Source organism: Phaethon lepturus, unplaced genomic scaffold, assembly GCF_000687285.1.
Source record: "Phaethon lepturus isolate BGI_N335 unplaced genomic scaffold, ASM68728v1 scaffold10127, whole genome shotgun sequence".
NCBI lineage: Eukaryota > Metazoa > Chordata > Aves > Phaethontiformes > Phaethontidae > Phaethon > Phaethon lepturus.
The window spans coordinates 3555-27613 of record NW_010551116.1 but is presented as its reverse complement, the minus strand read 5'-3'; the positions used below and the strand labels follow the sequence as shown (position 1 = coordinate 27613).

At 43.9% G+C, this 24059-nt stretch overlaps 2 protein-coding genes across 3 annotated transcripts; both read left to right on the top strand.

Annotated features, from left to right (window-relative positions):
* Nucleotides 1–353: 353 nt before the first annotated feature.
* Nucleotides 354–14339, top strand: ILDR1 (immunoglobulin-like domain containing receptor 1; the record flags this gene model as incomplete). Its single annotated transcript, XM_010290778.1, has 8 exons — nt 354–395; nt 2524–2709; nt 4867–5016; nt 5756–5875; nt 6026–6172; nt 10551–10682; nt 12444–13252; nt 14298–14339. Coding segments are annotated over 8 exons (1628 nt in total), but the record flags the coding sequence as incomplete, so codon positions are not given.
* Nucleotides 14340–21633: 7294 nt separating this feature from the next.
* Nucleotides 21634–23381, top strand: LOC104623631 (apovitellenin-1). 2 transcript variants are annotated; one of them, XR_738061.1, is made up of 4 exons: nt 21634–21737; nt 22135–22294; nt 22959–23235; nt 23283–23372. XR_738061.1 is itself a non-coding variant. In XM_010290777.1 (3 exons), the coding sequence occupies exons 1-3, from the start codon at nt 21677–21679 to the stop codon at nt 23056–23058; spliced, it is 321 nt and encodes a 106-aa protein (XP_010289079.1). In that variant the 5' UTR covers nt 21634–21676; the 3' UTR covers nt 23059–23381. The 2 variants fall into 2 exon arrangements, 1 of the variants encoding a protein (XP_010289079.1); XM_010290777.1 differs by having other exon boundaries at nt 22959–23381.
* The last annotated feature ends 678 nt before the right edge of the window (nt 23382–24059 follow it).

The window sequence follows — 24059 nt, the reverse complement described above, 5'->3', positions numbered from 1 at the left end:
CCCTTTGGCTTGTCGCAAGCGCTCTGGCTAGCTCAGCAGCCCCAGCCTCTTTGGGGATCCGGTGTAGCTACAGTGCTTCCATACCTGCTAGATACATGCCTGTATGGAAAATAGGAACTCACCTCCATGTCCACAAGCGGCCTTCAGTAAGCAGAGTCCTTTTTGCCGAGCTTTGCAGGTTGCCTGATAGTTTCTGATCTCCTATAGGAAATACAGTGATCATTTTGCTTCTTGAATGCCAATGTGTTTGCTGACTATTTAGCTTTAAATATCAAAGTTCAGTTTTTCACAGAGAACTGGTAAAAGAAGCAAAAAGATACGGAGGTATGCTTGTTGACTGTCTTGCTTTACAGCTGTGTTCCTGCGGCTAAAACTTGACTTCACTGGCTCTGAAGGTTAGTGTCTTCAATGCAAAGCCATAGGCCTGAGGTAGTGGTAACTTACTAGCTTGGTAGTGTCCAAATTTGTTCTTTCCAACCAGCATAAGAAGGATAGCAGCAGGCAGTGGAGTAATGCAGTCCAAGTTTAGTAATCAGCCTTAATTTCACAACTTTTCAATTTTCTTGGAGGAGGTTAGTATGAAACATACTGTTCCAGTGGGAACCATAGGTTTTTAACCTCTTTTAAAAAACTAAGGGATTTATCTTTCAACTGTGACTCTTTTGCAGAACAGAGGTAATGAGAAAAGATCCCTTTCACAAAGAGCTTTGGTTTCTGTAAGTGGAAAGTACATAGTGATTTTGAGTATTTTATTCTTGCCTGAGAGATGCTGCTGTAGGAAACCCATGGAAAATCTGTTGTGTTTCCATGAGCCTCAACAGGTCAGAATTCATATAGGAATTCATTTGATAGCCAATGAGATCAAGGTTTTGCCAATCTTAAGAGTTTGGATTTTGAACTGGGTTTATGTGATTTACTGCAGTAAGATCCTGTGGGTCAGCTATTTCACAACAAAAGCTGAAACAAGATGTATTCTGTGATTCCGTATTGAACTACAATGTAGTTAGATAAGAGCCACTGTAACTACCTGTCATCAGTCTTGACTTTGCCTTGCCTTGAATTGTAAAAATTAGAGATCCATGTTTTTGTTAGCAGTTTGCACAGCTGCTGGTATTTCTACCTTTAAGTGTATGTGTGTGTATTTTATTTTTCAGAAAAGCCTTGGACTCAGAGTTTACCCTGGTCCTCTCTGTGTTTGTGTGGTATTTTTAAGGCAAATGAATTTGCTCTGCCTGTGCTTTGAGTTGGCTGACCAGGAGTCCATTTCAAATCAGAAACTGAGCAAGTACTGCATGGACAATATCCTACTGCAGAATTACTTGTTGAGGCAGTATTGCACCTCTGGAGCATGCTTTCCACTGGGTTGAAACTGAGTGAACTCATATTTGCCTGGAATGTACAGTGGAGGCGCACACTAAAAGGATGCTAAAAGAATGATGTTGCAGTTGTGATCCAGATGTTACAACATCGTCCCTTGTTCCCTTGCTCTCATCCTGAACACATGGAGTAGGGGGAAAGTCTTTGAGTATGGGATAAAAATTGAGTGTTTGTTCATGAAGACCCTTTCAGTTGGTACCTTCCCAGCCTCCTCCTTTCCTTCCCTCCTTTCCTGCTGTTGTACTCCCTGGTTAAGAAGCAACTAGCATAACACTCCAACTCCTGCCCTGTTCTCCAGGGTATATTCTAGACAGGGCATCCCACACTCGCTCCACACTGTTTGTATTGCCTTATCAAAGGCAACTGGTGATAACTTCACTATTGTTAATGACAAGCACAACTTACTGTATTATCAAAGTTTAAATAAGATAGAGCTAAAATAAAGCATAGCTTATAAGAGACTTTGTAAAACCTTCCTCAGTGGCTGCAGCTGCTTGGACAGAAATTGCTGTGGAGGTTGTTACAGTTGAGTTTTAAACATACATAACAATAGCTTCATTAAAAAGGAAAAAAAAGGGTAATTGATGTGTGCTGTTCTGAAGTAGCGATAAACAGATTAACTGTGATGCTACAGCCTGAAAGTTGTATTGTCTTAATCCTGGTCACCACTAGATAACATTCTGATGACTGTCCTAGCAAGACCTTGATAAAATTCATTTGGTGTTTATATGAATGGATGGCACTGCAGAACTTTTCTGGTTAGGATGATAAGACAAGGCAATCCCATCCTGTGTGCTTTTGGGCACAACGAATTATGTCCCTCAGCTTGGAGGGACAGTTTTCCCCACGCAGAAGGTGAACACAGGGTGAGGTGCTACATAATGGCTACTAATAGTTGCTTTGGAGAAAATAATTCAGTCCATAAAGAGGGCCAATGCAGCTGGCTGAGGCTGCCTTCTGTCAGGGAAAGATGGGACTCGTGTTCTAACCAGGGTTTGTAACTCCGGATGGCTTCACCAGAGGGGCTGGTGAGGTCCATAGGTGCAGGTCCTGGATGAGGCTGAGGGAGGAGATGTACCAGTTGTTGGTCTGGTGCAGGTGAAATTTGTGATGTGAAATCTGTTCCTGTGGGCTGACTGCCTTCTTTGTTCTTGTTTGCAGGTTGCCTCTCCCTCCTGGTGACAGTGCAGGATGTTGAGCGTTATACCACCTTATTTGCCACTGTCATCCTCAAGTGTGACTATAGCACCTCAGCTCAGCTGCAGGACGTGGTGGTGACTTGGCGCTTCAAATCCTTCTGCAAGGATCCCATCTTTGACTACTACTCAGTCTGTAAGTGTCAGGCTTGTCCTCCAAGGAATCCCTCTTCAAATGGAAAGGAAGGGGAAGGTGGACTTTCTGGGTAATACAGGCTTTTGACCTCTTCCTGCCCTCAAACTAGTTTGAGTGGTGGCATTTCCCTGAGCTCCAAGGAAAAACAGGTTATGTCTCTGATCTCCTTTGCAATGTCAAGGCTTTATGATATGATGTTGTAGAAATCCCAGTCAAAGCAGCTCATTTGTTCTCCTTGTCATCAACTCAGAAGGCAGAGAGGCTCAGCCATGTTTGACACATTTCAATCTTGGCAGCCCCATCTTATACTTCAGCATGTTTGAAAGCAAGGGCCTTGCAACAAATGGACTTTATGATTCCATGGGAGACCCCGTGGTTGGAGCTAGATACCTGTGACCAGGCATTGCTGATTTTAGGAAGTAGAAGAAACGTGCATTTTGGAGGGCAGAAAGACTTCTAACTAATAACATTTAGTACTGGTGGCAGCAGACATTTTGGTGCGTGAAACCTCAGTTCAGGAGTGTTTAAGATGGTTCTTAATATGGTATGCAAACTGTGTCCTGGGGTACATCAAACACAATATAGCCAGCCGGTCAAAAGAGGTGATGATCCCACTGTATTTAGCACTGGTGCAGCCTCACATTGAGTACTGTGTGCAGTTCTGGGCCCCACAATTTAAGAAGTGCCTCCAGAGGAGGGCAACAAAGCTGGTGAAAGGGCTGGAAGGCATGTCCTATGAGGAGCGGCTAAGGAGTTTGGGCTTGTCTAATTTGGAAAAAAGGAGGCTGAGGGGTGACCTCATGGCTCTCCATAGCTTCCTGAGGAGGGGATGTGAAGAGGGAGGTGCTGAGCTCTTCTCCCTGTTATCCAGTGGTATGATGTGGGGGAATGGTTCAAAGCTGTGTCAGGGGAGGTTCAGACTTGACATTAGGAACTATTTCTTTAAAGAGAGGGTGGTCAAATGATGGAAGAGCCTTCCTAGAGAGGTGATCTGTCACTCTTTAAAAGGCATTTGGACAATGCCTTTAATAATATGCTTTAACTTTTGGTCAGCTCTGAAGTGGTCAGGCAGTGGGACTAGATGACCACTGTAGGTCCCTTCCAACCGAACTATTCTCTCTTCTCTATAAAACCTGCAGTTATGTTTAGGCTGGCCAACCTTAGCTTAACTGCACACTTAAGACTGAGCTCAGAGTGGGGAGCCTGGACTTGTTTTGTGTCTTGGTGCCCAAACTCTCCTTTATGCAGTCTGGATGGGTTGGGTAGGCATGTTACCAAGTGCTCTACAGCCTAGTTGACAAGCAGTGCTCAAAGCACTGACATTATGCTGGGATCAGTAGAGCCCAAGCTCAAGCTAAGAGCCCCCAACAGGGACAGAAAGCATGAAGGTCACTGTTTGCTTAGCTGGGTCTGCTTTTCATGATCCGTTGTAGATACAACAATGGAGGACCCTTTGATGAGCTTTGTCCTCTCCTCTCTTCATCACAAGCCCTTTACAGACAATGCTGACTGTGTCAGTTGTCTCCCCAAATCTTAGCTCCCAAATACCTGGCAATTCAGTGTTAGTTTATCTTGTGAGTCTGTCATAAGAGTGTTGCATAGAAATTGCCTCTTGTCATTCCGTTAGGTGTCTCTACACATAATCCTTAGCTGGAATCAGATGATGGATTATTTTCTGTCTTTATGAGTTCCACGACATCTAATGGGATACAGGAGGGAAAGGGAGACAATCCCTACAGTGGTTCATGTATGTCTGGAGATTTTGTTTGGTAAATAAACACACTTTTGTTTTAGTTCCAGTACTCCTGGAAGTTCTATGACTTTTTTTTCCTTGCGGTTTATCTTCATACTGGGAGCTGCCCTCCAGCCTACCACCATTAGCTTCTTTCTACTGTTGTTCTTTCAGTTGTGAGTACAGGAGGCATCTCCTCTGCAGCTCCTGCATTCTCAAAATCTCTGCCATTCCTATGGCTCTACCACTGTTTGCTTTTGAGTACTCCAAAGCAACTTGTCCTTGCTGGTTTGAAGCCATGCTTTGTATTGCTAAACCAAAGCAAATACACACATACATTCAAGAGTTTCTCTGCCTCTCACAAGGGGATAGAAATTGGTTCTTTGAAACAACTTTTGGCATCTTATTTGATGATGTGTTTGTAGCATACCAGGCTGGCTTAGCTCTTGGCCAGGACCCATCTGATGACTGCAATGACAGCCAGCGAAAGGTGCGCATTGTCATACAGAAATATGGACAGAAGGAGCCTGTGCTGGGTATCGACTACCAGCAGCGAAAGATCACCATTCAGAACCGTAAGTGACTTGACCTCCCAGGCAAGTAGTGAACTCGGTAACTATGCAATAGCTGGGCCTACTAAGTGAAGAGAAGCATAAACATGGCTAACGTCATCTGTAGCTTACATATTCTGTGAGGTGGCAATGGAATAAGAGCTGCAAAGGGCCCTGTCTGTAGCTGGCCTGAGGGTGTTGAAGGCACTACAAGCTAAGGCTGAGCTGAGGATGCCTGAGCATTTTGCTGAAGTGCATAAAAGTAAGCTGAGGAGCCCAGAGGCTAGAAAACAGGTTTTTTTTCTAAGAAGTACTGCATAATTTTCCAGGTGTGTTATATGTTCCTCGCTGTCCCTTCAGCAATAGCTGCTGCTACTGCCAGAAGAGTTATTGGGATGGCTGGCCTAACGGGGACAGTGATCTGTGTTCCAAAACCAGTAGGGTTTGCAGTTGGCAGCAGCTGGTATCTGTTAACACCCATCACCCAGGAACATGCATGGTTCACTCCATGCAGAACTAGTCCCACTTCTAAGTAGTGTTGCCTTCCAGCAACACAGAGAAAAAAGGGACTGGCAGATAATGCTGTTTACAGGAGTTCTCGGTGGATTCAAATGGGATTCTTTGAAAGTGATGGCTATGCTTGGGAAGCGGGGAGATGCAGTACTCTGTCACCTGCAGGCAGAGGGCCCTCATAGAGTGGGGCCTGAAAGTACTGTCTGTCAGTCCCAAATAGCCCACTGACTTCTCAGTCCTTCTCCCACAGGGGCAGACCTTGTCATTAGTGAGGTCATGTGGTGGGACCACGGCGTGTACTACTGCACTGTGGAAGCACCAGGAGATACTTCAGGTGATGCAGACAAAGAAGTTAAGCTGATTGTTCTCCGTAAGTGCCTGTGGTTTGTTGCCTGGGTGGCAGATATCTCCTGTTCTTTTCCTCCTCACCCTAAGATGTCTCCAGCAGTGGAGAAGTGCTCAGTAACTAACTATGCCCAGGTACGTCAGGATCCTTTTTCTCTCTCCATTTTTCCCATAGACTGGCTCACAGTACTCCTCATTATTCTCGGTGGCCTCCTCCTCCTTCTGCTGATTGGAGTATGCTGGTGTCAGTGCTGCCCCCAGTACTGCTGCTGCCATGTCCCATGTGTCTGTTGCCCAACCCGATGCTGCTGTAATGAGGAAGGTAAGGTTGATGCAAATGTGTGTCCATTCATGGCTTCTGTCAAGACAAGAGCTTGACTGGGAGCTTGCTGAGCTCCACTTTTTCCCTTCAGTTCAGTGTCCATATAGACTGAGACATTTCTTTGGCCAAACGTGAACTCTGTGACCAGCTTATCTGAGCTTAGAGGCAGCAAGCTAGGATACATGGAGCCCATCTTGCTCCTCTGTGTCCTACTTTCAGAAATTCCTCCTTACTCACACCTTGCTACCAGCTTCTCTCATGTCATCCAGGGCACGATCAGCTCCCTTGTATGAGTAGCTCAGGACTTTTCTTCCATGTCTTGTGGTTCATATGCCTGTGCTTTGAGGAAGGCAAGCAAGTGCTTTGGTACTACTCTCCAAACTGGCCTAACCTTCAAGTGTGTTTCTCTAAGAAGTAGAGAAAATGTAAAAATGTAAAATGTAAAAAAAAATGTAAATGTAAAAATTGGAATTTTCTATCTTCATGTTATTTTCAGAGCTGCTCCTTCCACAAGAAAAAGCTGTTGTTTGTTTTTCTTTGGGGAAGGAAGTGAGGACAAAGATGGTCTCCCTTGGTGGTCAACCATGCAAATGCATTCTGAGGTTTTGAGGGTCAAGAGAAACGTTGTTGCATGTCATTTTTAGCAGTAATAAGAATTCTGCAGCCAGACCCTGTTCTCTTCATAAGGCCACCATTTGAATTTTGTCTACTAAGGTTACATCACCTCTGTGTTCCTGTAACTGAGATTTAATAGCAACGCAAGGTGGACTAGCCCCGCTGCAGTTTATACAATCTGACAGGAACAAAATGCAACAAATATATTCATTTGTCACTGAAATGATCAGATTCTTCCCCAGATGCTACAAGGAGAGGATTTATGAACAAGGCGCTGTGTTTCTGGTTTCACTTTACCTGTAAAAGAGCTATTTGGTATACCTTGGGTGTTAGTAAGCTGTGAGAGTTTTAGATTTAAGCTTAATTTGCTTAGCCCCTGCAAAGAGCAAACAGAGCATCCCTCTTATTGCTAAAAACAAAACAAAACACAGGCTGTCAAATAAAATGTGTGGTGTTGAGGAGGCTATGAAAATTTGGCAGAAAAAGTAGTTTCCATGAAGGAAGAGAGAGGTGATGGAGATGAAAGACTCACACCTCCAGACTTCCTAGTTCTCATCAAAAAAGAGATTCAGAATATGTGTGAGCTCCTTTTTGTTTTTCTGTGCTGTAGAAGATGATAGCACACTCCAGACTGCTGCTGTTGTCTTTCCTGCCTCCTGTTGAGGATAGGTAGGAGGGATTCTTGCGGGGTTCCCAAAACCTCTTGCTGCTCATGAGGGAAGATACACATAAGTCCAGCCTCCTTGACTGACTGCTGGATTCTGTGGCTGTAATTTCCATCCCAGCCTGCCCTCTTTATCCACTTTTGCAAGGGATCCTTGTGCCTGCTCCATTCCTCTAGTGCACCTTCTCTTCACTTCATTCAGCCTCTGACTTACATTTTTGCACTCCAAGAAATGAACCAGAGGTTTTAAAAGCCACAAGAAGATAGATACAGGGAGCATCTTAAAAAACAGTCCTGAGGAATAACAGTTCCATACAGCTGAAGAGAAGGCAGAAATCCTTAAATGAGTCTTAGGAGTTACAGTGTGAGTGGAGTATGGATGATTTCTTCCCAATTATTTGCCACTAGAGGGTAGCCTCGATCTGCTGAATAGATGCCATTGCGGCAAGGAAATTCTGGGTATTTTAAGTCGGGTCATTAATGAACATGACTTTGAAGCCAGTAATAAAAGAAGTGCATTGTTTGAGTAATTCAGAATTGGTGTACAGAAATCTTAAATATGCCCCCGGAGCAATCCAATTACATTCCCCAGGGAAAGCTCTGAGAAAAGCCCACCAGGGTAAATATACATATGACCACCTTCTGTTCCTATTAGTTCCTTTTCTACTGTGGACTTCTTCCACTGATGAATTGGTGCAAAATAGGATATACTTGCACCTGGGTCTGACTAGTTGGAAAATACCCTTTTTTTTATAATTGGATAATTGGCCCAGTAGCTGTAAAGTCTGTCAAAGGTGAAGAACAACCTTCCTCAGCAGGGATTAAGTGGACGGAACAACATGACATTCTGTCAAAGTTTTATAGCAGATATATGTTTTGGCACTAGGGTGAATCTGACCTTCCTCAGATAAATATGTTCACTTTAAAAAGAGATCTGTAACCTTATTTCCATTTTGCAGGTGGAGAACCAGAGTACTGAGTTCAGTGTTCTATATATATTGTATTCAAACTGGAAGGCAAAGTATCTGGGGAAGGAAAAGAGAATGAAGGTAGTGAAGGAAGTCCAAGGGTAATTCTGCATTTGTTCAGCTGTAGGAATAGATCAGAGAATTACAGGGACAGGATAACTTTGATCCTCATGACTGCCTGCATACCCTAAAAAGGGGAACCCTAAGTAGGTGTACCTGCAGCTGTGGGGCCTTCACTCCTCAGGCAAAGACTGTGGTCAAAACCCAGGGATGTGCACTCAGTAGATTCTAGGACATTCCCAAGGTGGTAGCTGGAGGAACAGGAGAGGAACAGATAAGGCCTTTCCCTTCTTTTTATCCTTTTCCCTCTTCCTCCAAGTTTGAAACCTGAACTGCAGGAAAATCCCTTGGGGAAAAAGTAATGAAGCAAGTTTGACATAAAATGCTTGAAAGTTGCTACCTCAGGCCATAGAGCTGTGAAGAAAAATTAGAGTATTAGGATTAAAAACCCTGAAGTTTCCAGCTTTGTAGTTCACTCTGGTTGGAGCTAGGCTGGGGAGGGGGAAGGAGTTTGGCATGGAGAATGATGTGGAGCTGCATGAACTGTAGGGATTTTGTGCTGAGAGGCGTGGTAGGTCCTTGTTTCACTGCCAGTGGTGGTCTGTCTAAATTCAGTGAAACAGCTAGAGGAGGACATGTCTAACAACTGGAGTGCTACCTGAAATGGAGAGCTTAGTCTCAAAGAGTGTGCAGTCTAAATACTGCCGGCTGCAGATGAACCCAGGGGACAGAATTAATTGGAGCTTAGTTGTAGCCTGGTTCCTTAAAGAAGCAAGGCTTATGCAGTCAACTTGTCTGTCTATCCCCTATATCTTTCCTTCCAATAGCTTTTAATTTCATGAGCCAACTTCAGCCAGATTTATTAGAGGGGTAAAAGTCTCAAAGGCAATTATGTTCCTATCTGCCTCCTGTATAGCCAGGAACATCCTGTTCATGCCTGACCAGAGAAAAGGCTGCAGTAAAAGCCTGCCACTTCTGAAATTCCAGAGAAGCCACATAAGAGAAATTTTGCAAAGGTCCCATTGCAGAAAAGCTTCACCCAGTAATGACAGACAAACCATGCAGAGTCAGGCTTTGTAAAGTCTGGGGCTTGCAGAATTTTCTTGCTTGTAAAACAGTTTTGATTGTCTCTGGTAGAAGGAATAAGTTTCTGTAAGATGTTTTTAGGTATTCCCAAAATCAGAAGCTGCAAGGAGTGATGGTTTTGAAGACAGGGGTGGTGAGGATGTCTGTGTAGAGGAGCTGAGATGGAAGTGCTGAATAAATTGAAGTGGAATTGGAGCCTGACCCTACGAGTAGGAGTCTGGAGTTAGTGGTGGAAAAGCAGCGAGGGAGAGAAATTTTCACTAGGTTTGCCCTTTTAGCACACTGGACTTTGCTGTTCAGAACAAGAAATGTAGTTTGCTCACCAGTTTGACCACACTGTCCTAACGGATTAATTTTAGCAGTCATGCTGAGGTAAATTACAGAGAGACACAGTAAGAGTGATTGAAAGACTGGAAAGAAGAAGCTGGACAATGCATCTCTGAGTGCCCTATCTGTGGAACAGAGAGGAAATGATGGAGTATGGTGTGGAAAATAGGCTCTGTCCAGATCATACATGAAGGTGGCAAAAAAGGCTCTAGTTTAGCTGTAAAATCAAAGCCAAAAGGGGAAAGGAGCAATGGTGAGCTGAAAGAGTTTTGAGAGAGAGAAAACGGTGTGGTATGTCTTGTTGTATGAAACATTATTTCCCACCTTTCTGCAAATGCACTCATAATGACAGAAGTCTTGCATTTTCTTATGTGCTGTGTACTTAGTCATAGTGCCATTTGTTCCCAATTGCTGGAACTATACCCTGAATGTCAGGCAGTAACCCTTTTCTTCTGTTTTAGGTATCTTTTTGAAGCTGTACAACTTCATATTGGAATTTGCTGTGCTCTGTTTTAGCTCTGTCATAGGGCAGAGAGAGCTTTTCATTCTGTGAATTTCCTGTATCTGATCACATCCAAAGTCTATCAAGCAAAATGGTATGTGGCGTGCAAGCTGTGCTCCCTGGATAGCTGCTGTAAGCGTTCATCTTCTTTTACAGTACTGGAACGGCATCGGTTCATGAAGCAGGCACAGGCACTTGCACCTTGGATGTCACCCAACATGTTCTACGGAGGTGGCGACAGGAACTCACAACTTTCCTCTTATCAGCTGAACCCTCTGCTGCAACAAGGTGAGACCATGGGCATCATTTCAGAAGGAAATCAGGATGAGACACAGGTAACTTCTCCGGGATGTTCAGCAGTGAGGCTTTAGCCTCTCTACTACAAAGAGAGAAGGATGTCCTGGCATGACAACTCTGGTACATCTGCAGCGTACTATAGACTTGCCTGGGTGGATAAGTACAGTCTATCCATCTTAAGTGTCTTGCTAGGCTCCGTGCTGGGTGAAGTAGTTTAATCCTAACTAAGGTATATCTGTGCTACCCCCCAGCGACTGCAGGGTAAATATGCCCAGCTTATCTCACTTCATGTGGTAGAGGAGGGTACTGTCTCTTTGTTCTGCTGTGCTGGTCACGGTCAACTCCTTATAGCCAAAATTGACATGACAAGTCAGGTGCAATTTGTTTGAGTTCTTATCAAATGTCTAGTCTTCAAATGATTAAGGGCAAACTGCCTTCTGTGCAATAGATCTAGCCTGCATGCAGCAAAAAATGAAGGAGACTTTACTGAGCCAGGAAGAATTTTCCAGTTGTTCTACCCCAAAATTGCTTGTATTAGTGGTATTTATTTGTAACTTTAATGGAGGAGGGAAGATGGAGTCTCTGAAGTCCTAGAGAGATAAGTAATAAAATAACTTATTGCTGGTAATATTATTTAATCACTCAAGGAAAATAGGGGAATTCAACATAATGTCTTCTCAAATATATATATTTTTCATCTGAAATAAGCTTTTCATCACTATATAGCAGTCACAGATTTACACTGTGTCTGAGTCTTAACTGTTGTTTGAAGAAATAGTTTGCAAACGTCTTCAATGCTAGATTCAAGATGTTCAAGTTATATACTTCTTTAGCCTGCTAGTTAAATCTACAGTTAGCATTTTTCCTAGCCAAGGCACCAGTTTTCCTTAGGAAGATCTGGTGACTGAGACACCATGATATAAGACAGACTACAGTGAGTCTTCTCAAGGAAATCCATGTGCATGCTGGCAGAAAATGGGCAAATAAGTTCCTCAGGCAGTTTCTTAGCCTGTGTTTTCACAGTCCTTGGATCTCCTGTGCTTAAATTTCCATTAAATTTGCTTCAGGTCAGCTTTTTAGAGATGTTGGGTAGAAGGGATCTCTAAGGTCATCTAGTCCTACCTCTTGCTCAAAGCAGGGCTGTCACCAACCTTGGTCACATTGGCTGTGGCTTTGTGCAGCCGAGTCTTGGAAACCTGCAAGAATGGAGATTCCATGACTTCTCTGGGTAACTCTTCCAGAGCTGGATCAGCCTCCTAGTGAAGAAACTTTTCCGTTTGCTACTTATATCTACACATACGTGTGTGTGTGTGTGTATTTGCATATATACAAAAATTTCCTTCTCTTTTGCAGTATTGGCTCATATTTCTTCCAGTTCAGTGAGATGTAAGAGGAAACACTTTCTCTGATTTTTTTTTTTTTATAAAATTTGGCATCAATGCTACAGGAAAAAAAGTTCCTCTCTAAATATATGAACTGTATTTCCAGGTGTGCTGGATGATTTTGATTTCTTCCCTCTGTGCTGCCCAAAACACAGATCATGCTGCAACCTCCTAGTTACTGCTCTTTGCACCTTACATTGTGTGGTCTGGATGTGCTGGTTCTGGTGCTTGAGACTTGCGCAGCTCTTGCAGTGAGGAGGAGCAGAAGAGAGGCTCAAAAGGGACTCAGCCAGGATCATTAGTGCAGAAGGGCGTGCTTTTTATTGTTTCTCCTTGACTTTGCTGTGTTATCCTGTGCTTTTATCCTTAGATGTGTCTCTGCAGAACAGTCTTCCACTGGTGCAGCCACAAGCTCAGCTTTCCCCTAACAAGGGTGTTTTGGACTATCTGGAGTCTGAAATCCAAAACCTGAACACGTCACAGCTCCGGCCACCTTCCCACCAGCGGCAGGCTGTGCAGCCCAGCTTGCTGTCCTCCCTGGGCTCTGAGATCATGCCACCTCCTCTTGCTGATCACATCTCCTCCATTCATGGGAGCAGCAACTCCTCACGGCCACAGAGAGCTGCCCGCACCCCCAGAACCTGGGACTCTGCAGCAGAGGACAGGAGGGAAAACCGGAGGTGGCCCTTGCCTTCCAGTGAGGATTGTCATTCCAGCTACAGTCGGGAGCCCTGGGACAGGCAGCGAGAGGACCATCCTCAGAGGCAGAGGACAGGTGGGTACAATGGCAGGCCCCAGCACTCCAGACGGGAGGTGTCACCCCAACGCCAGGCTGATAGGGGCAAGAGCAGCAGCAGCAGCTGCAGTTTCTATCCGGAGGAGGCCAAGGAGCGCTCCAGCCACCATCATGGCTGGAGACAGGAGCCTGCAGGAAGGCGAGACTACCAGCAGCACACCAGGAGGAGCAATAACTCAGGTCAGCGGCGGCACAGCTACTCTCCCCCTTCTCGCCGGGGGTCGTGGAGCTCCTCAGAAGAGCAAGTCCGTCCCCCAGCAACAAACCGCAGGCGGCAGCACCGGTCTCGGGAGTGGCCAGAAGATAAACCCCCCAGTTATCGCTCATTAGAAATCATCCCAGGTCAGGAAAAGAAGCACAAAGGCAGTGCAGGGCCACGGTCGGTGAGTCAGCTGCCTTTTTGCTTTCCCATCTAAGGGAAGGGGGTGGGGGGTTGTGGAGTGAGTGTTTGTTATTTTCTGCAGCCTGTTGTCTTTCAAACGAAGGGCAAGGAGCACTTGGTGCCTTGTGCAGCTTGGTTATGAAGAGGCTGCTGAGTTCTCTGCCTTCAGACATGTGTTGCATGGCTATAGTGTGTTCAGGGGCAAAAATAAAGTAGGTCCCCTATCATGTCCCACACCAGGTGACATGTTACACCCTCTCACTCCTGCTCTCACCTAGAGGCATTTGGGGCTCAATGTATGTGTTGGTGTTAGAATAGCTATTCTCCTGGCACTGCCTGGGGAGGAAGAACTTCAAGAATAGGCAGCAGTACTGAGTATCCCCCTGTAACCCTCTCTGGTGTTGGTTTACTTCTGATTTCTTTTAACATGTGCGTTATTCTCCTATTATTGATCTCCAACATTTAATTTTTATAGTATCTTGGTGATATTTTTGAGATGGTTCTTATGGGAAAGCGTCCAGGTAAGATGTCTAAAGCTACATGAAATAGGCTTAAAGAGCATGGGTGGCTATAAAGGTGAGAAATGTATGATCCTCCAGGACAAGTGGAAGAGGATGGCTCACTTGTTGGGACTCCTGAGAACTGAACATGCATTATATGGGCAGTTCACAGCTCATCTTGTCAGTTTACAATGGGACTAGATTTCACGTAGCAACCTAAGTGTGAAAAGCTTAATCTCCAGTTGCTAGTCTCCAAGTTAGACAGTGTATTCCCCCTTAAAAAATGGAAGTTTTTTTAAAATAAAAAAATGTTAAGTGTTCCATATCACATATATGTAGAATTTCACCAGGTGGGAGTCTTCTCAAAGGACTGTATTTTGCACATTACCATTTTCCTTTCCGAGTTTTAGAAGGAAGTGCAGTTCTAATCCCAGCTGGGATGTGTGTATGTATGAATAGTTTTGTTATGGTGCTCAGAGCAGGTACAAATACCTATGATTTCCATTCATCCTTCTTTGTTCCTGAATCTTTTCTTTTCTCTTGCAGGACAGAGGAAGTTCCCACAGTGGAAGAAGCCTAGTCATTTAATGCCAGTACTGAAAGAACCAAGATTCACACAGGAGTCCTCTTAGCTTTTCTACTATTGGTTGGGATGGCTGCTTTTGATTGAACTGACAACAAGCAAAAAAACAGATGAAGCAGCTTCCCCTTAGACTTGTAAATCTGAAGAATCTGTCTAGTGACCATGAAAGCAATACATAACCCATTTTTATTCTTGTGGTCCATTGAAGACATTCTGTTGGAAACAGCAGATTATTTTTAGTAAACAGTGTATTCCCAATCTTTAAAAAGAGATATCAGTTGTTTTTGTTTGGTGCTCTGGCACTGCAAGGAGCTCAATCTGTAGAATGCTTGTCCTTTGCACACCAGTAACTGGAGAATGGCTCCAATGATCAGAGAGCTGTAAAGTCACAGCAGAGTAGAATAATTTAGGTTGGAAGAGGTCTCTGGAGGTCATCTGATCCGGTCCCTTGGGAGTCTGGTGTAGGGAGGCACAGCATCTCCTTTCTAAGGCCCTCTGTTGTGCTTCACAATGTGTAATGTTTGCTGCTTCTGCCTGGCTGCTCAGCATAATGGGGCCGGTTGCTTCCTTTTGTCCCCAGTAAGCCCCAGACAGAAGGATCACAATGTTGGAAGGATGTTTGACTGCCTTAATAAGGGCTCACTTAGCACATCTGCAAATTGCCAGCTTATCCACCCTCTACTGACTGAAACAACCTGCCCTACTTTAAGCTTAGTCCTTAGTGCCTTAGAAGATACTTGTTCTAGCCTTTAACCCAGACCTGAATTTATTTGTAAACTTAAAATTTACCAAGGTTTGGCTGTTCCTACAGACACTGAGCAAGGTACGACTACTATCCCTCACACAGTTGAATTTCTTTCAACTCTAGGAAGCATGACTTTGGTGGATATATCTTTCCTAAGCCATGTACTCTTTTTCATGCATTTTATATCCTCCCTTTTCTCTCTGTGCCATGTATCTTACACATAGGGTGGGATAAAGGCTCTGAAGAAGTCTTACAGTCACCATTTTTACTATTGTCCTTGATCTTTACCCTGACATTTGTACCAACTCTGCATATGCGGTGCATCTCATCTCTTACCTGCAACTAGAACACAGAATTTCTGTACGCTTTGAGACCAGTTGTGAAGGAGAACAACTTGCCATTTCTCCGTGTTGTGATTCATCCACTGTTTTAATTTAAAATGTGCTGGAAAAAGAGAGGTTCTCTGGATGCTGTCTGCTTCCACAGGCAACTGGCTTGCCAAAGGCACTTCTTGGATTCAAGAGACTCAATTGTGGCAAGGAGCTTTTGGAGCATCTTGTGAATTATTTTGTAACCCAGAGGCACTAGAGATTGGCCAGTATCAATGACTGTATTGCCTGGCTTATTTCCCAACCAGTGCTGCATGGGACACTTTTTACTATTTGTTCTTTAATCTCCCAGTTACTGATGTTCTTATGCTTTCTCTTGGAAGACTGACTTGGACAGCCTTTCACTTTGCCTGCTTCCTTTTTTTATTTTCTTTGAACAATGATGGGAAACATCACACTTGGAGCAGATACTCCTAGTTGGATATCCAATGCAGTTGCTGGTCAACCAAAGGCTACTACAGAGAGTGCTCTACAATTTCTTGGCTGACAGCGCTTATTTCTAATTCATGTGTATGGAGATGAAGCAGGAGGACCCACTAGCTTCTCAGGTTGACTCTGTTTCAGAACCGCAGCCTACTTTTTGAAGACAGAGGGGCTGTTTGCCAACAGTTGATGATCAGCACAAAATAGACCTAAAAGAGCTAAAAGACCAACTCCAAAGTTTGAATTCAAGAAAGGAAGGCTGTATTAAGCGTAGTCCTTGTCTGCATTAGACCCAAACTGTGAATGATGTGAACTGATCAATGAGTTACATCTGAAATACAGGGAGCTAAGTGTGTTCGCAGAACTTGCAAAGCCAGTATCACTCTTGAATCTGGTTCTCAGTCACTGGCTGTGAATCATTTTTATTCTTATTTATGACATGCTGAGGGTTTTATGCATCCCGTCATCTATGATGGGCTAGGGTTTTTTTAGTTAAGAGGAGTTTATAGTGACTGCAATGACAAAGTAATACAGGGCTCCTTCTTCCAAAACTAGCATCCTGTTTTGACTTTAGCCTTGCCCACTGGCAACTAGTACCCAGGGCTCTGCAGATTCTCCCCTTGGAAGCTGAATTAGTGGCTTGGAATTTGACTCTCTCCTCATGTGTCCAATAGGTCCATATATCATTCAGGACAGCTTCTTCTTCCTGTCATCTTGACCCAACCCAAATGTCCGGGTTTCAGGGAAGGGCTGTCCTTTTCTCCATCAAGAGTAAGAGGCTATTGAGACATTGGAAAGAGTTCATTTTCCTTCACGTTCAGGTTGCTGAAGCTTGCTGTTGTAGTATGAGCACACTAACTGCAGAGGTGGTGCTTTTTTATCTAAATTCTGTGAAGGAGCCCTCCATCTTTAATTGTTCCTCTAGTCCCCATAATTGAGCTAAGGTGACTAATTGTAGATTGTGTGAATTTGCACAATTTGTACTGTGTGAAGTCTGTAGAGTTTTGTCTTTTATCATAGTTGAGCTCTTCTTCAGTCACTTTGTTCATATTTATAGAAACATTAAACAAAACTTTAGGGAAAACTGATTGTGTCTCTCACTTAATTCTGTAACTTCTTAAATTGTGACAGAAATAATTAGGTTATCCAGCAGGGAGGCAGAAATGGTACCAGGTTTACTGGTCCACAGACCACTGCGGTTCATAAACCACCAGTTGGTGGGCTGTGAAATAATTACAAGGGAAATCTATATATGCGTGCTTACAACCGCAAGCAGACAGAAAAGTGGGAAGGAAGTAGGCTCTGCTTTGAATGCTTATTTCTGTTTTTAACTGGCTATAAATGAAAGCCATTGTGACAGCACAGCACAATGCTATGTGGACTCTTTTTTTCCAGTAAGATTACAGGGTCTTTGACATTTTAAAAGAGAGAGAGAATAAAGCAGCTCAAATACTGCACACTGAAATAAATAATAGTATGAAATAGCCTAGTTTCGTTCTTTCTGGGTTGTAATTTATTCATGCTTAATTTTTCAGCCATTCCAAAGAACTGATGTTCGTATATCAGCCCATTTGTGATGAAAAATGTTGAATATGTTTCACATTTGGGAGTTACGGCCATTCTAGACTTTTGTTCTTCCTGTCATGCAGTTGAAGGAACATACCTTACTCCCAAGAATGAATTTTCTGTCTCAGATGAAGTGCCTTGATAGCCACTGGAGTTACCCTAATTTAATATAATAATGTAATGAGTAAGTAACCATGCCACATGGGACAGGTAAGGACACCTGTGCTGCTCTTGTCAGCTGCCTTCCACCTCACACCAGAGATTCATGAGAGATAAAAAAATCATGTAATTTTTCCTTGATTAAGAAAGGACTTGCAATATCTGGCTTTCTTGCTTATTTGCAGAGTGCCCTGCCATTCTGGAATACCGTTCCAGGAATGGAGGGCAAGGGCTGCTTCTTGTGCAATCATTGATCTGGTCTTGGCAAGTGCCAATTTGGCAGTAGAAAGTGCTGAAATGCCCAGTTGCTATCTCTAGGATTGTATTCATGATAGCACTAGCTAAAGTTGGGCTAACTTTGGAGGGGGGAGTTACCTTGTGTGATAACAACCACAATGCAAAGCTCTTCAGCAGTATGTATTATTCAATAGGCAGCTAAGTCCCCTCTGTGTTACTACCTCCAGCAGCACATAAGTTTAAAACACCCGCTTAATATAGTTAGAGACTTCCATTTGTCGACCTGATGTAGGAGAGAGATGACACTTGAGGTTATATTAAATTAACCCCCACAAGTAATGATGGCTCATTGCTATTTCTGCTAAGTTTAATGCCTATAATGTGCCTTGCACTGGTCTTCTGAATATTACTCCAGCTGTAAAACCAGATGGTAAATGTGTAGATTCTCTTCAATGACTGTCAAATGTATAATTAAAATATAAGAGAACTTTAAACCATTTGCTGTTGTGTGTTCTTCCTACATCATAAATTGCTTTTTAGTGTTTGTACCAGAAGTGGAGCTGAGAATTGTCTGTTCTTCTGAAATTAAACTTGTTACACATTAGTAAGAATTTCTTGTTGTTTTTTGGACAAAAATGCAAAATGGTTTGCTTGTGTGGGGGACTTTTTTTGTTCTTTGCATTTCACGAGGTGTTTTCTTTGTTTTTCTAAGAAGGAAGATAATTTGAATAAATATTCACCAACAGAGTGGAGAAATATCTGGGAAACCATTGGCAGCCCTCTTTAATGATGTGATCCACTGTAGCAATCACTGACTTGACTACTACGTCTGTAAAACAAGAACACTTACTGTTTGGTTCTGAAGTACTCTGAGCTCTGTGAGAAGAAAAGTCTTCTAGAAAATTTTGTTTGGTTGATAAATTAATATGCTGGTTGAGCTTTTCACATTTTCTACATGTGACAGTCACCTAATAAATACGTGGCTGACGTAAGAACAGAAGTTGGGGTCTCACAGAGTAGGCTTAATTTATGCCTTGTGTCCTCCCCATTTCCCTTAGCCAATGCCCTTTGTAGCTCAGTGTTGCATCCTTTCTTTCTGCCTCTTCCCCCTGCTACTCAATGGTTGCATGTGCCAAATACAGATGGTTGGCCTGACTGAAGACCCAACAGGCACTTGGAACTTGAGCTAGGAGAAAACATGCCCTACGGTGGCAATGCAGTCACTTTCTGTCTGGGACCAGGTCCCCAGGGAGCCTGGGGAGAAGTTATCATAGAATGATTTGGGTTGGAAGGGACCTTTAAAGATCATTTCATCCACACTGCCTCTGCCTTGGGCAGGGACATCTTCCACTAGATCAGGTTGCTCAAAGTCCCAGCCAGCCTGACCTTGAACACTTCCAATGATACGGTGTACACAACTTCTCTGGTCAGCCTGTGCCAGCGTCTCCCCACCCTCGTCATAAAGAATGTCTTCCTTATATCCAATCTGAATCAACTCTCTTTCAGTTTAAAACTTTCCCCTTGTCCTGTCACTACAGACCTTGGTAAAAAAGTCTTTCTCTGTCTTTGTTTATAAGCCTACTTTAAGTACTGGAAGGCTGCAGTAAGGTCTCCCCAGAGCTTTCCGTTCTCCAGGCTGAACAACCCCAACCATCTCAGTTTCTCCATCAGAGAGGTGTTCCACCCCTCTGCTCATTTTCACGGCCCTCCTCTGGACCCACTCCAGCAGGTCCATGTCTTTCCTCTGCTTGTGGCCCCAGAGCTGGCCATTTTCCCTGGGCAAGTTTTGGAAGCTGGCTCACATGTATGCCCATCTTGTCAGCCTGTGCAAAAAGGCTTGGACATGGGGAAAGAAGAAATGTGAGAGGGGTGCACGCTTACCCCTGTGCACCATTTGGTTAATGCACTTGTTGGAAATGGAGGGTAAAATACAAATGGGTGCGTTAGCCTCCAATAAATTCCAACTGTCAGAGCAGCGAGGTTACAGCACAGGTCTTCCCACAGGAACAGTGGGAACAAAATTCAGCCCAGCTCTAGCTACTGTTAATGTGGAATTTGGTCAACTTATGAAAGGGGCCTCTATGACATGGTGGCCTGTAGGGGACTCAGTGACCCAGGAGCTGCCTTCCACGTCTCTTAGGCTCAGGTCAGACTGACCCTCCATTACCAAATCTCAATAACAGGTCCAGAGTTCTCCACAGCTTCTTGGCCTGTCCCACTGAGCTGGATCTGCTTGCAAAAGAGCAAATGGGGAAACAAAGCAGGACCTTTGACCCCTTGCTATTGCTATATTAGCTCTGCGTAAATGCCGGTGTTTCAGATGAGCATCTACCTCAGCTTCGGCCTGAGAAAGAGAGAGAAAGCAGGACAGGTAAGAGCTGAACTCTCTGTTCTGGGTGGTATGGACTTTGTAACTGGTGCGTCTAGGACACACAGAGTGGAGGTGGTCTTCTGTTTTGCCTCATTTCTTATTGCAAGCCAAACTGTGAAGAATATTGCTGAAATGGAGGAGAGTGGGACTACTTGAGGTGATGTGAATTGAAGCTGAGTGATGGATGCTCTGTAAGACACTAAGAGGGTCAAGCCCATGGTAGGGATTGCAGATTTTCAGTGCTGGAAGATAAATAGCCTCTTCCCAGCTGCCTTCACCACAGGGACTACAGGCTCTAAGGTGGATAAGATCCTCTCTTTATGCTCTTGGGAAGCAAATTTATACATTTTTGTCTACAGACAAACTGGCTGTAGGATTAAAAATCAAGGAAGTGTGGTAATGGAGCAACTGCTGCTGGTCAGCCAATGTCTAGTGAAGATGGAGTGGTAGCTTTTAGAGGTAATCTCTGCACAGAAGGAAATAAAAATGGATGGAAATTTCCTTACTGTGGAATAAGAAGGAGTGTTGACTTGTAGCTACCTGGAACAGGATTTAGAAAAGCAGTCACATGTAATAGACTTGCAGCCTTTTTTGCCATTGCAGTTCCTAGCACTGCAATGTTTTCATGTTACTCTGAGTGATGCAGCCCTCTAATTCAGGGCATAAATCAAGTTTAACTTCTAAACATCTTTTCAAGTGCAGCATGTTTGAACAGCTTATTTAGATGTAATGTCATATTTTCAACGTACCAACATTTCAAGAGTTCCTGGCTTTTTTAATAGACAGAATAAAGGAGGTTGGATGAGGTTAAGTTTGCACTTACTCCCTTTTGAGAACTTGTTCTGTCTGGGCTACTATCTGCTTTGTTAATCCCAGTGTGGAAAAGACAAGAGAACCCAGCTGGGTCTTTCCTCAGCTAGAATAAGACAAAATACTCAGATCACCGGATCACTGACATGATCATTGTATGTGACACACTGACTAGCACAATGTTCTTTAGAGCAATTTACCAAAAAAACCCCAGAAAAATTTCCACATTATGTATTTTTCAGTTGTACCTGTACCTGTACCTCTTGTGTGTGGAGGAAACCTATTCTGACCTCTGCCAGTTTTAGTGGTTCACTCTTACGCTGAAAAACGGAATTTTAGCTCTTGTATAAAAGAAGTAACTTTAACTGTCACATATTTCTTGGAGCTCTAAAAGCTATCATTCATTGTGGATGTTTGTGAATATACACATAAAAGTACACTTTCATTTTTGTACTATTTTTTCCTCACTTCAGAGGAAATGCATTATGATCTTTCCTGTTCTCTTCTTCATTTATTGGTTAGGCTTCGTGCAAAAATCTGGTGTTTAACTGCTATATTTTATTTCTCTGAAAACAAACAAAATGTCGTATGCTGACTCCATCAGATCTTTTGGTGTAGAGAGTGGGACCGGTACTCCAAACCATGCTGCAATCCAGGGCATTGGTGATAGCTCTGATTCTGCTCCTTAGCACCACCCTCCCCGGTAAGTCTGAAAAGCTTTTCTCCCTGCCAGAGACAAGGCTTAGCTCTATGGGCTCTCACTTGCCTTAGAGAAGTCTGACCCATCCATAAAGTAGGACTGAAGCCAAATAACACAGTTCAAGACTATGAATAGATGGTGCTTGGCAGCATGAAACATGTCAGTAGGGGCCTGGGCATGAAAACTGTCTGTACCTGGTGCAAATACTCTGGCCATGTAAGGCCTATGACCTCGATGCCCAAAAATGAGTGATGAGGTGCTGCTGGATGCTGCTACAACAAGTTCTGGGGGAGGCTTTGAATCTCAGAATTTCAAGTCTCTTCCCACTGCGCTTGGGGGAAGATATCAGAGACACAAGTGACTGGAAAAGACCCATGTTTTTTTGCTCCCTCCTTCTCAGAAGTGCACTCAAAGTCCATCTTTGAGAGAGACCGCCGTGACTGGTTGGTCATCCCTGACGCAATTGCAGCTTACATCTATGAAACTGTGAACAAGATGTCCCCTAGAGTTGGTCAGTTCTTGGTGGATGCTGCCCAGACTCCAGCAGTTGTTGTGACCAGGTATGGAAAGATCTTCTGTGCTAGCACTGCAACAGCCACGGGTGGAAAGGGGGAGGGAGGCATGGGAGAAAGAACAGATTAATCAAGTATCTATACAGGGAGACCCACAGGGAAATGAATCGGCAACCAAAGCCTGATGTGACCACAATGGCAGCGGGGTGCTGGAAAGCTGGGTGGGACAATATTGTTTTATGTGAAAGTGCAAGCTCTTCCCAGGGATGCACACTGAACATGACGATGCTCGTGGGGATAGCAGGTACTGCTCTTTTTAAATGGGTAGTGAGGGAGGGGGCCACTGGCTGGTGGGGAATCAGCCCCGCTGGAAAGGTGCTGTGGCACTGTCTGTGGGGGGCTAAGTACTGGAGGTGCTGGGAAACACTGCTGTCACTCAACACAAACCACAGAACTAGCTCTAGCTATAAATACGTATTCCTCAAAGAAGAGGAGTTTCTTCACAAAAGGAAAAGCATGATCATCCAAGAGATACAGTTTCATGTAACTCATGTCAAACACATACTGCCTAATCTTGTCTTCTGAGGAAAGCCCCTCTAGGACTGCTGAGGAGCTTTGCACTCTTAGTGACAGGCAGTGTGATAACTGTACCAGATGGAGATTACCCCCACATATTTGTGTATCTTACCACATACACTGTCATCTCCTTCAGGAACTTCCTCATCAGAGAAACAACTAAACTCAGTATACTGGCTGAACAGCTGATGGAAAAAATAAAGAACCTGTGGTACACAAGAGTCCTAGGCTACTAGCCAGATGAAGACAAGTCAGTGTTTCCTGATGTGAGTTGGTAGCACCCTGCAGTGTCCTCTTTCCCGCTGCCTCTACTATGGACCAAGATCAGTCAATAAGACAGAATCGATGCTCCTCTTAATGCCACTGGAGGGAACCCAGCTTCAAAGACCAAAGGATGGAAGGCATCTGCTGAAGTCTCCCCCGAAAAAAACCCGTTGCTGGGCATGGGGAAGGCAATGAGATTGTAGAGCTCTTCTGTAGCCAAATCCTGAAAATTAATTCCTCCTGAATGGCTTGGCCATTGCCCCTCTAATAAAAAAAATATTGGTTGTTACACTTCCTTAAGTTTCCTGTTTGTATTAACTGTTACAGAATCATATCCACCTTGGCATTCCATTCTGCTGAGAATGTAGCAGTGATTCACAGCAAGAAGTTGTTGCATGCAATGCTAACAAACCCTGTCCGTTCAGGTACATTTAACTAAGCTCAGGTTCTTCTTGGGTGGGGGCACTACCTGAGCATCTTTCAGGGTAGCCACAACATGGCAACCATAACCTCACATCAGGAAAGACCATGAAATATTAAGTCCTACTGATTGTGCTTCTTGGTTAGGTAAGAAGCAAGTAGGTGCACCTGTATCAACAGTCTGAAGATTCCAGATAATTTGGGAAAACAGATGCTAGTAAACTGAACTGTCCATCAGTCTGAGCAGGACTTGGAAAGTATGTTTCATCAGCCAACCAGTGAGGCTACTGAACAGCCTTTCCAAAGGAGAAATGAGGGGGAAATTTCTCACTATCTTCAAGATAGTGTGATCAGTTTATGAGAGGGGCACCTAATACACAGGACTGTCTACAAAGACCTGGAAGGTCCTTGTCAGCCCTGTGTAATTGCCTCGTCTCAGATGCCCACACTGGATAAAGAAATCCATCTACTTCATCATTTAGCAAACAGAAACAAGTAGGCAATTTGTCTGCAATCACACTGGGATACTGCAGCAGAGGCTAAAACAAAACCC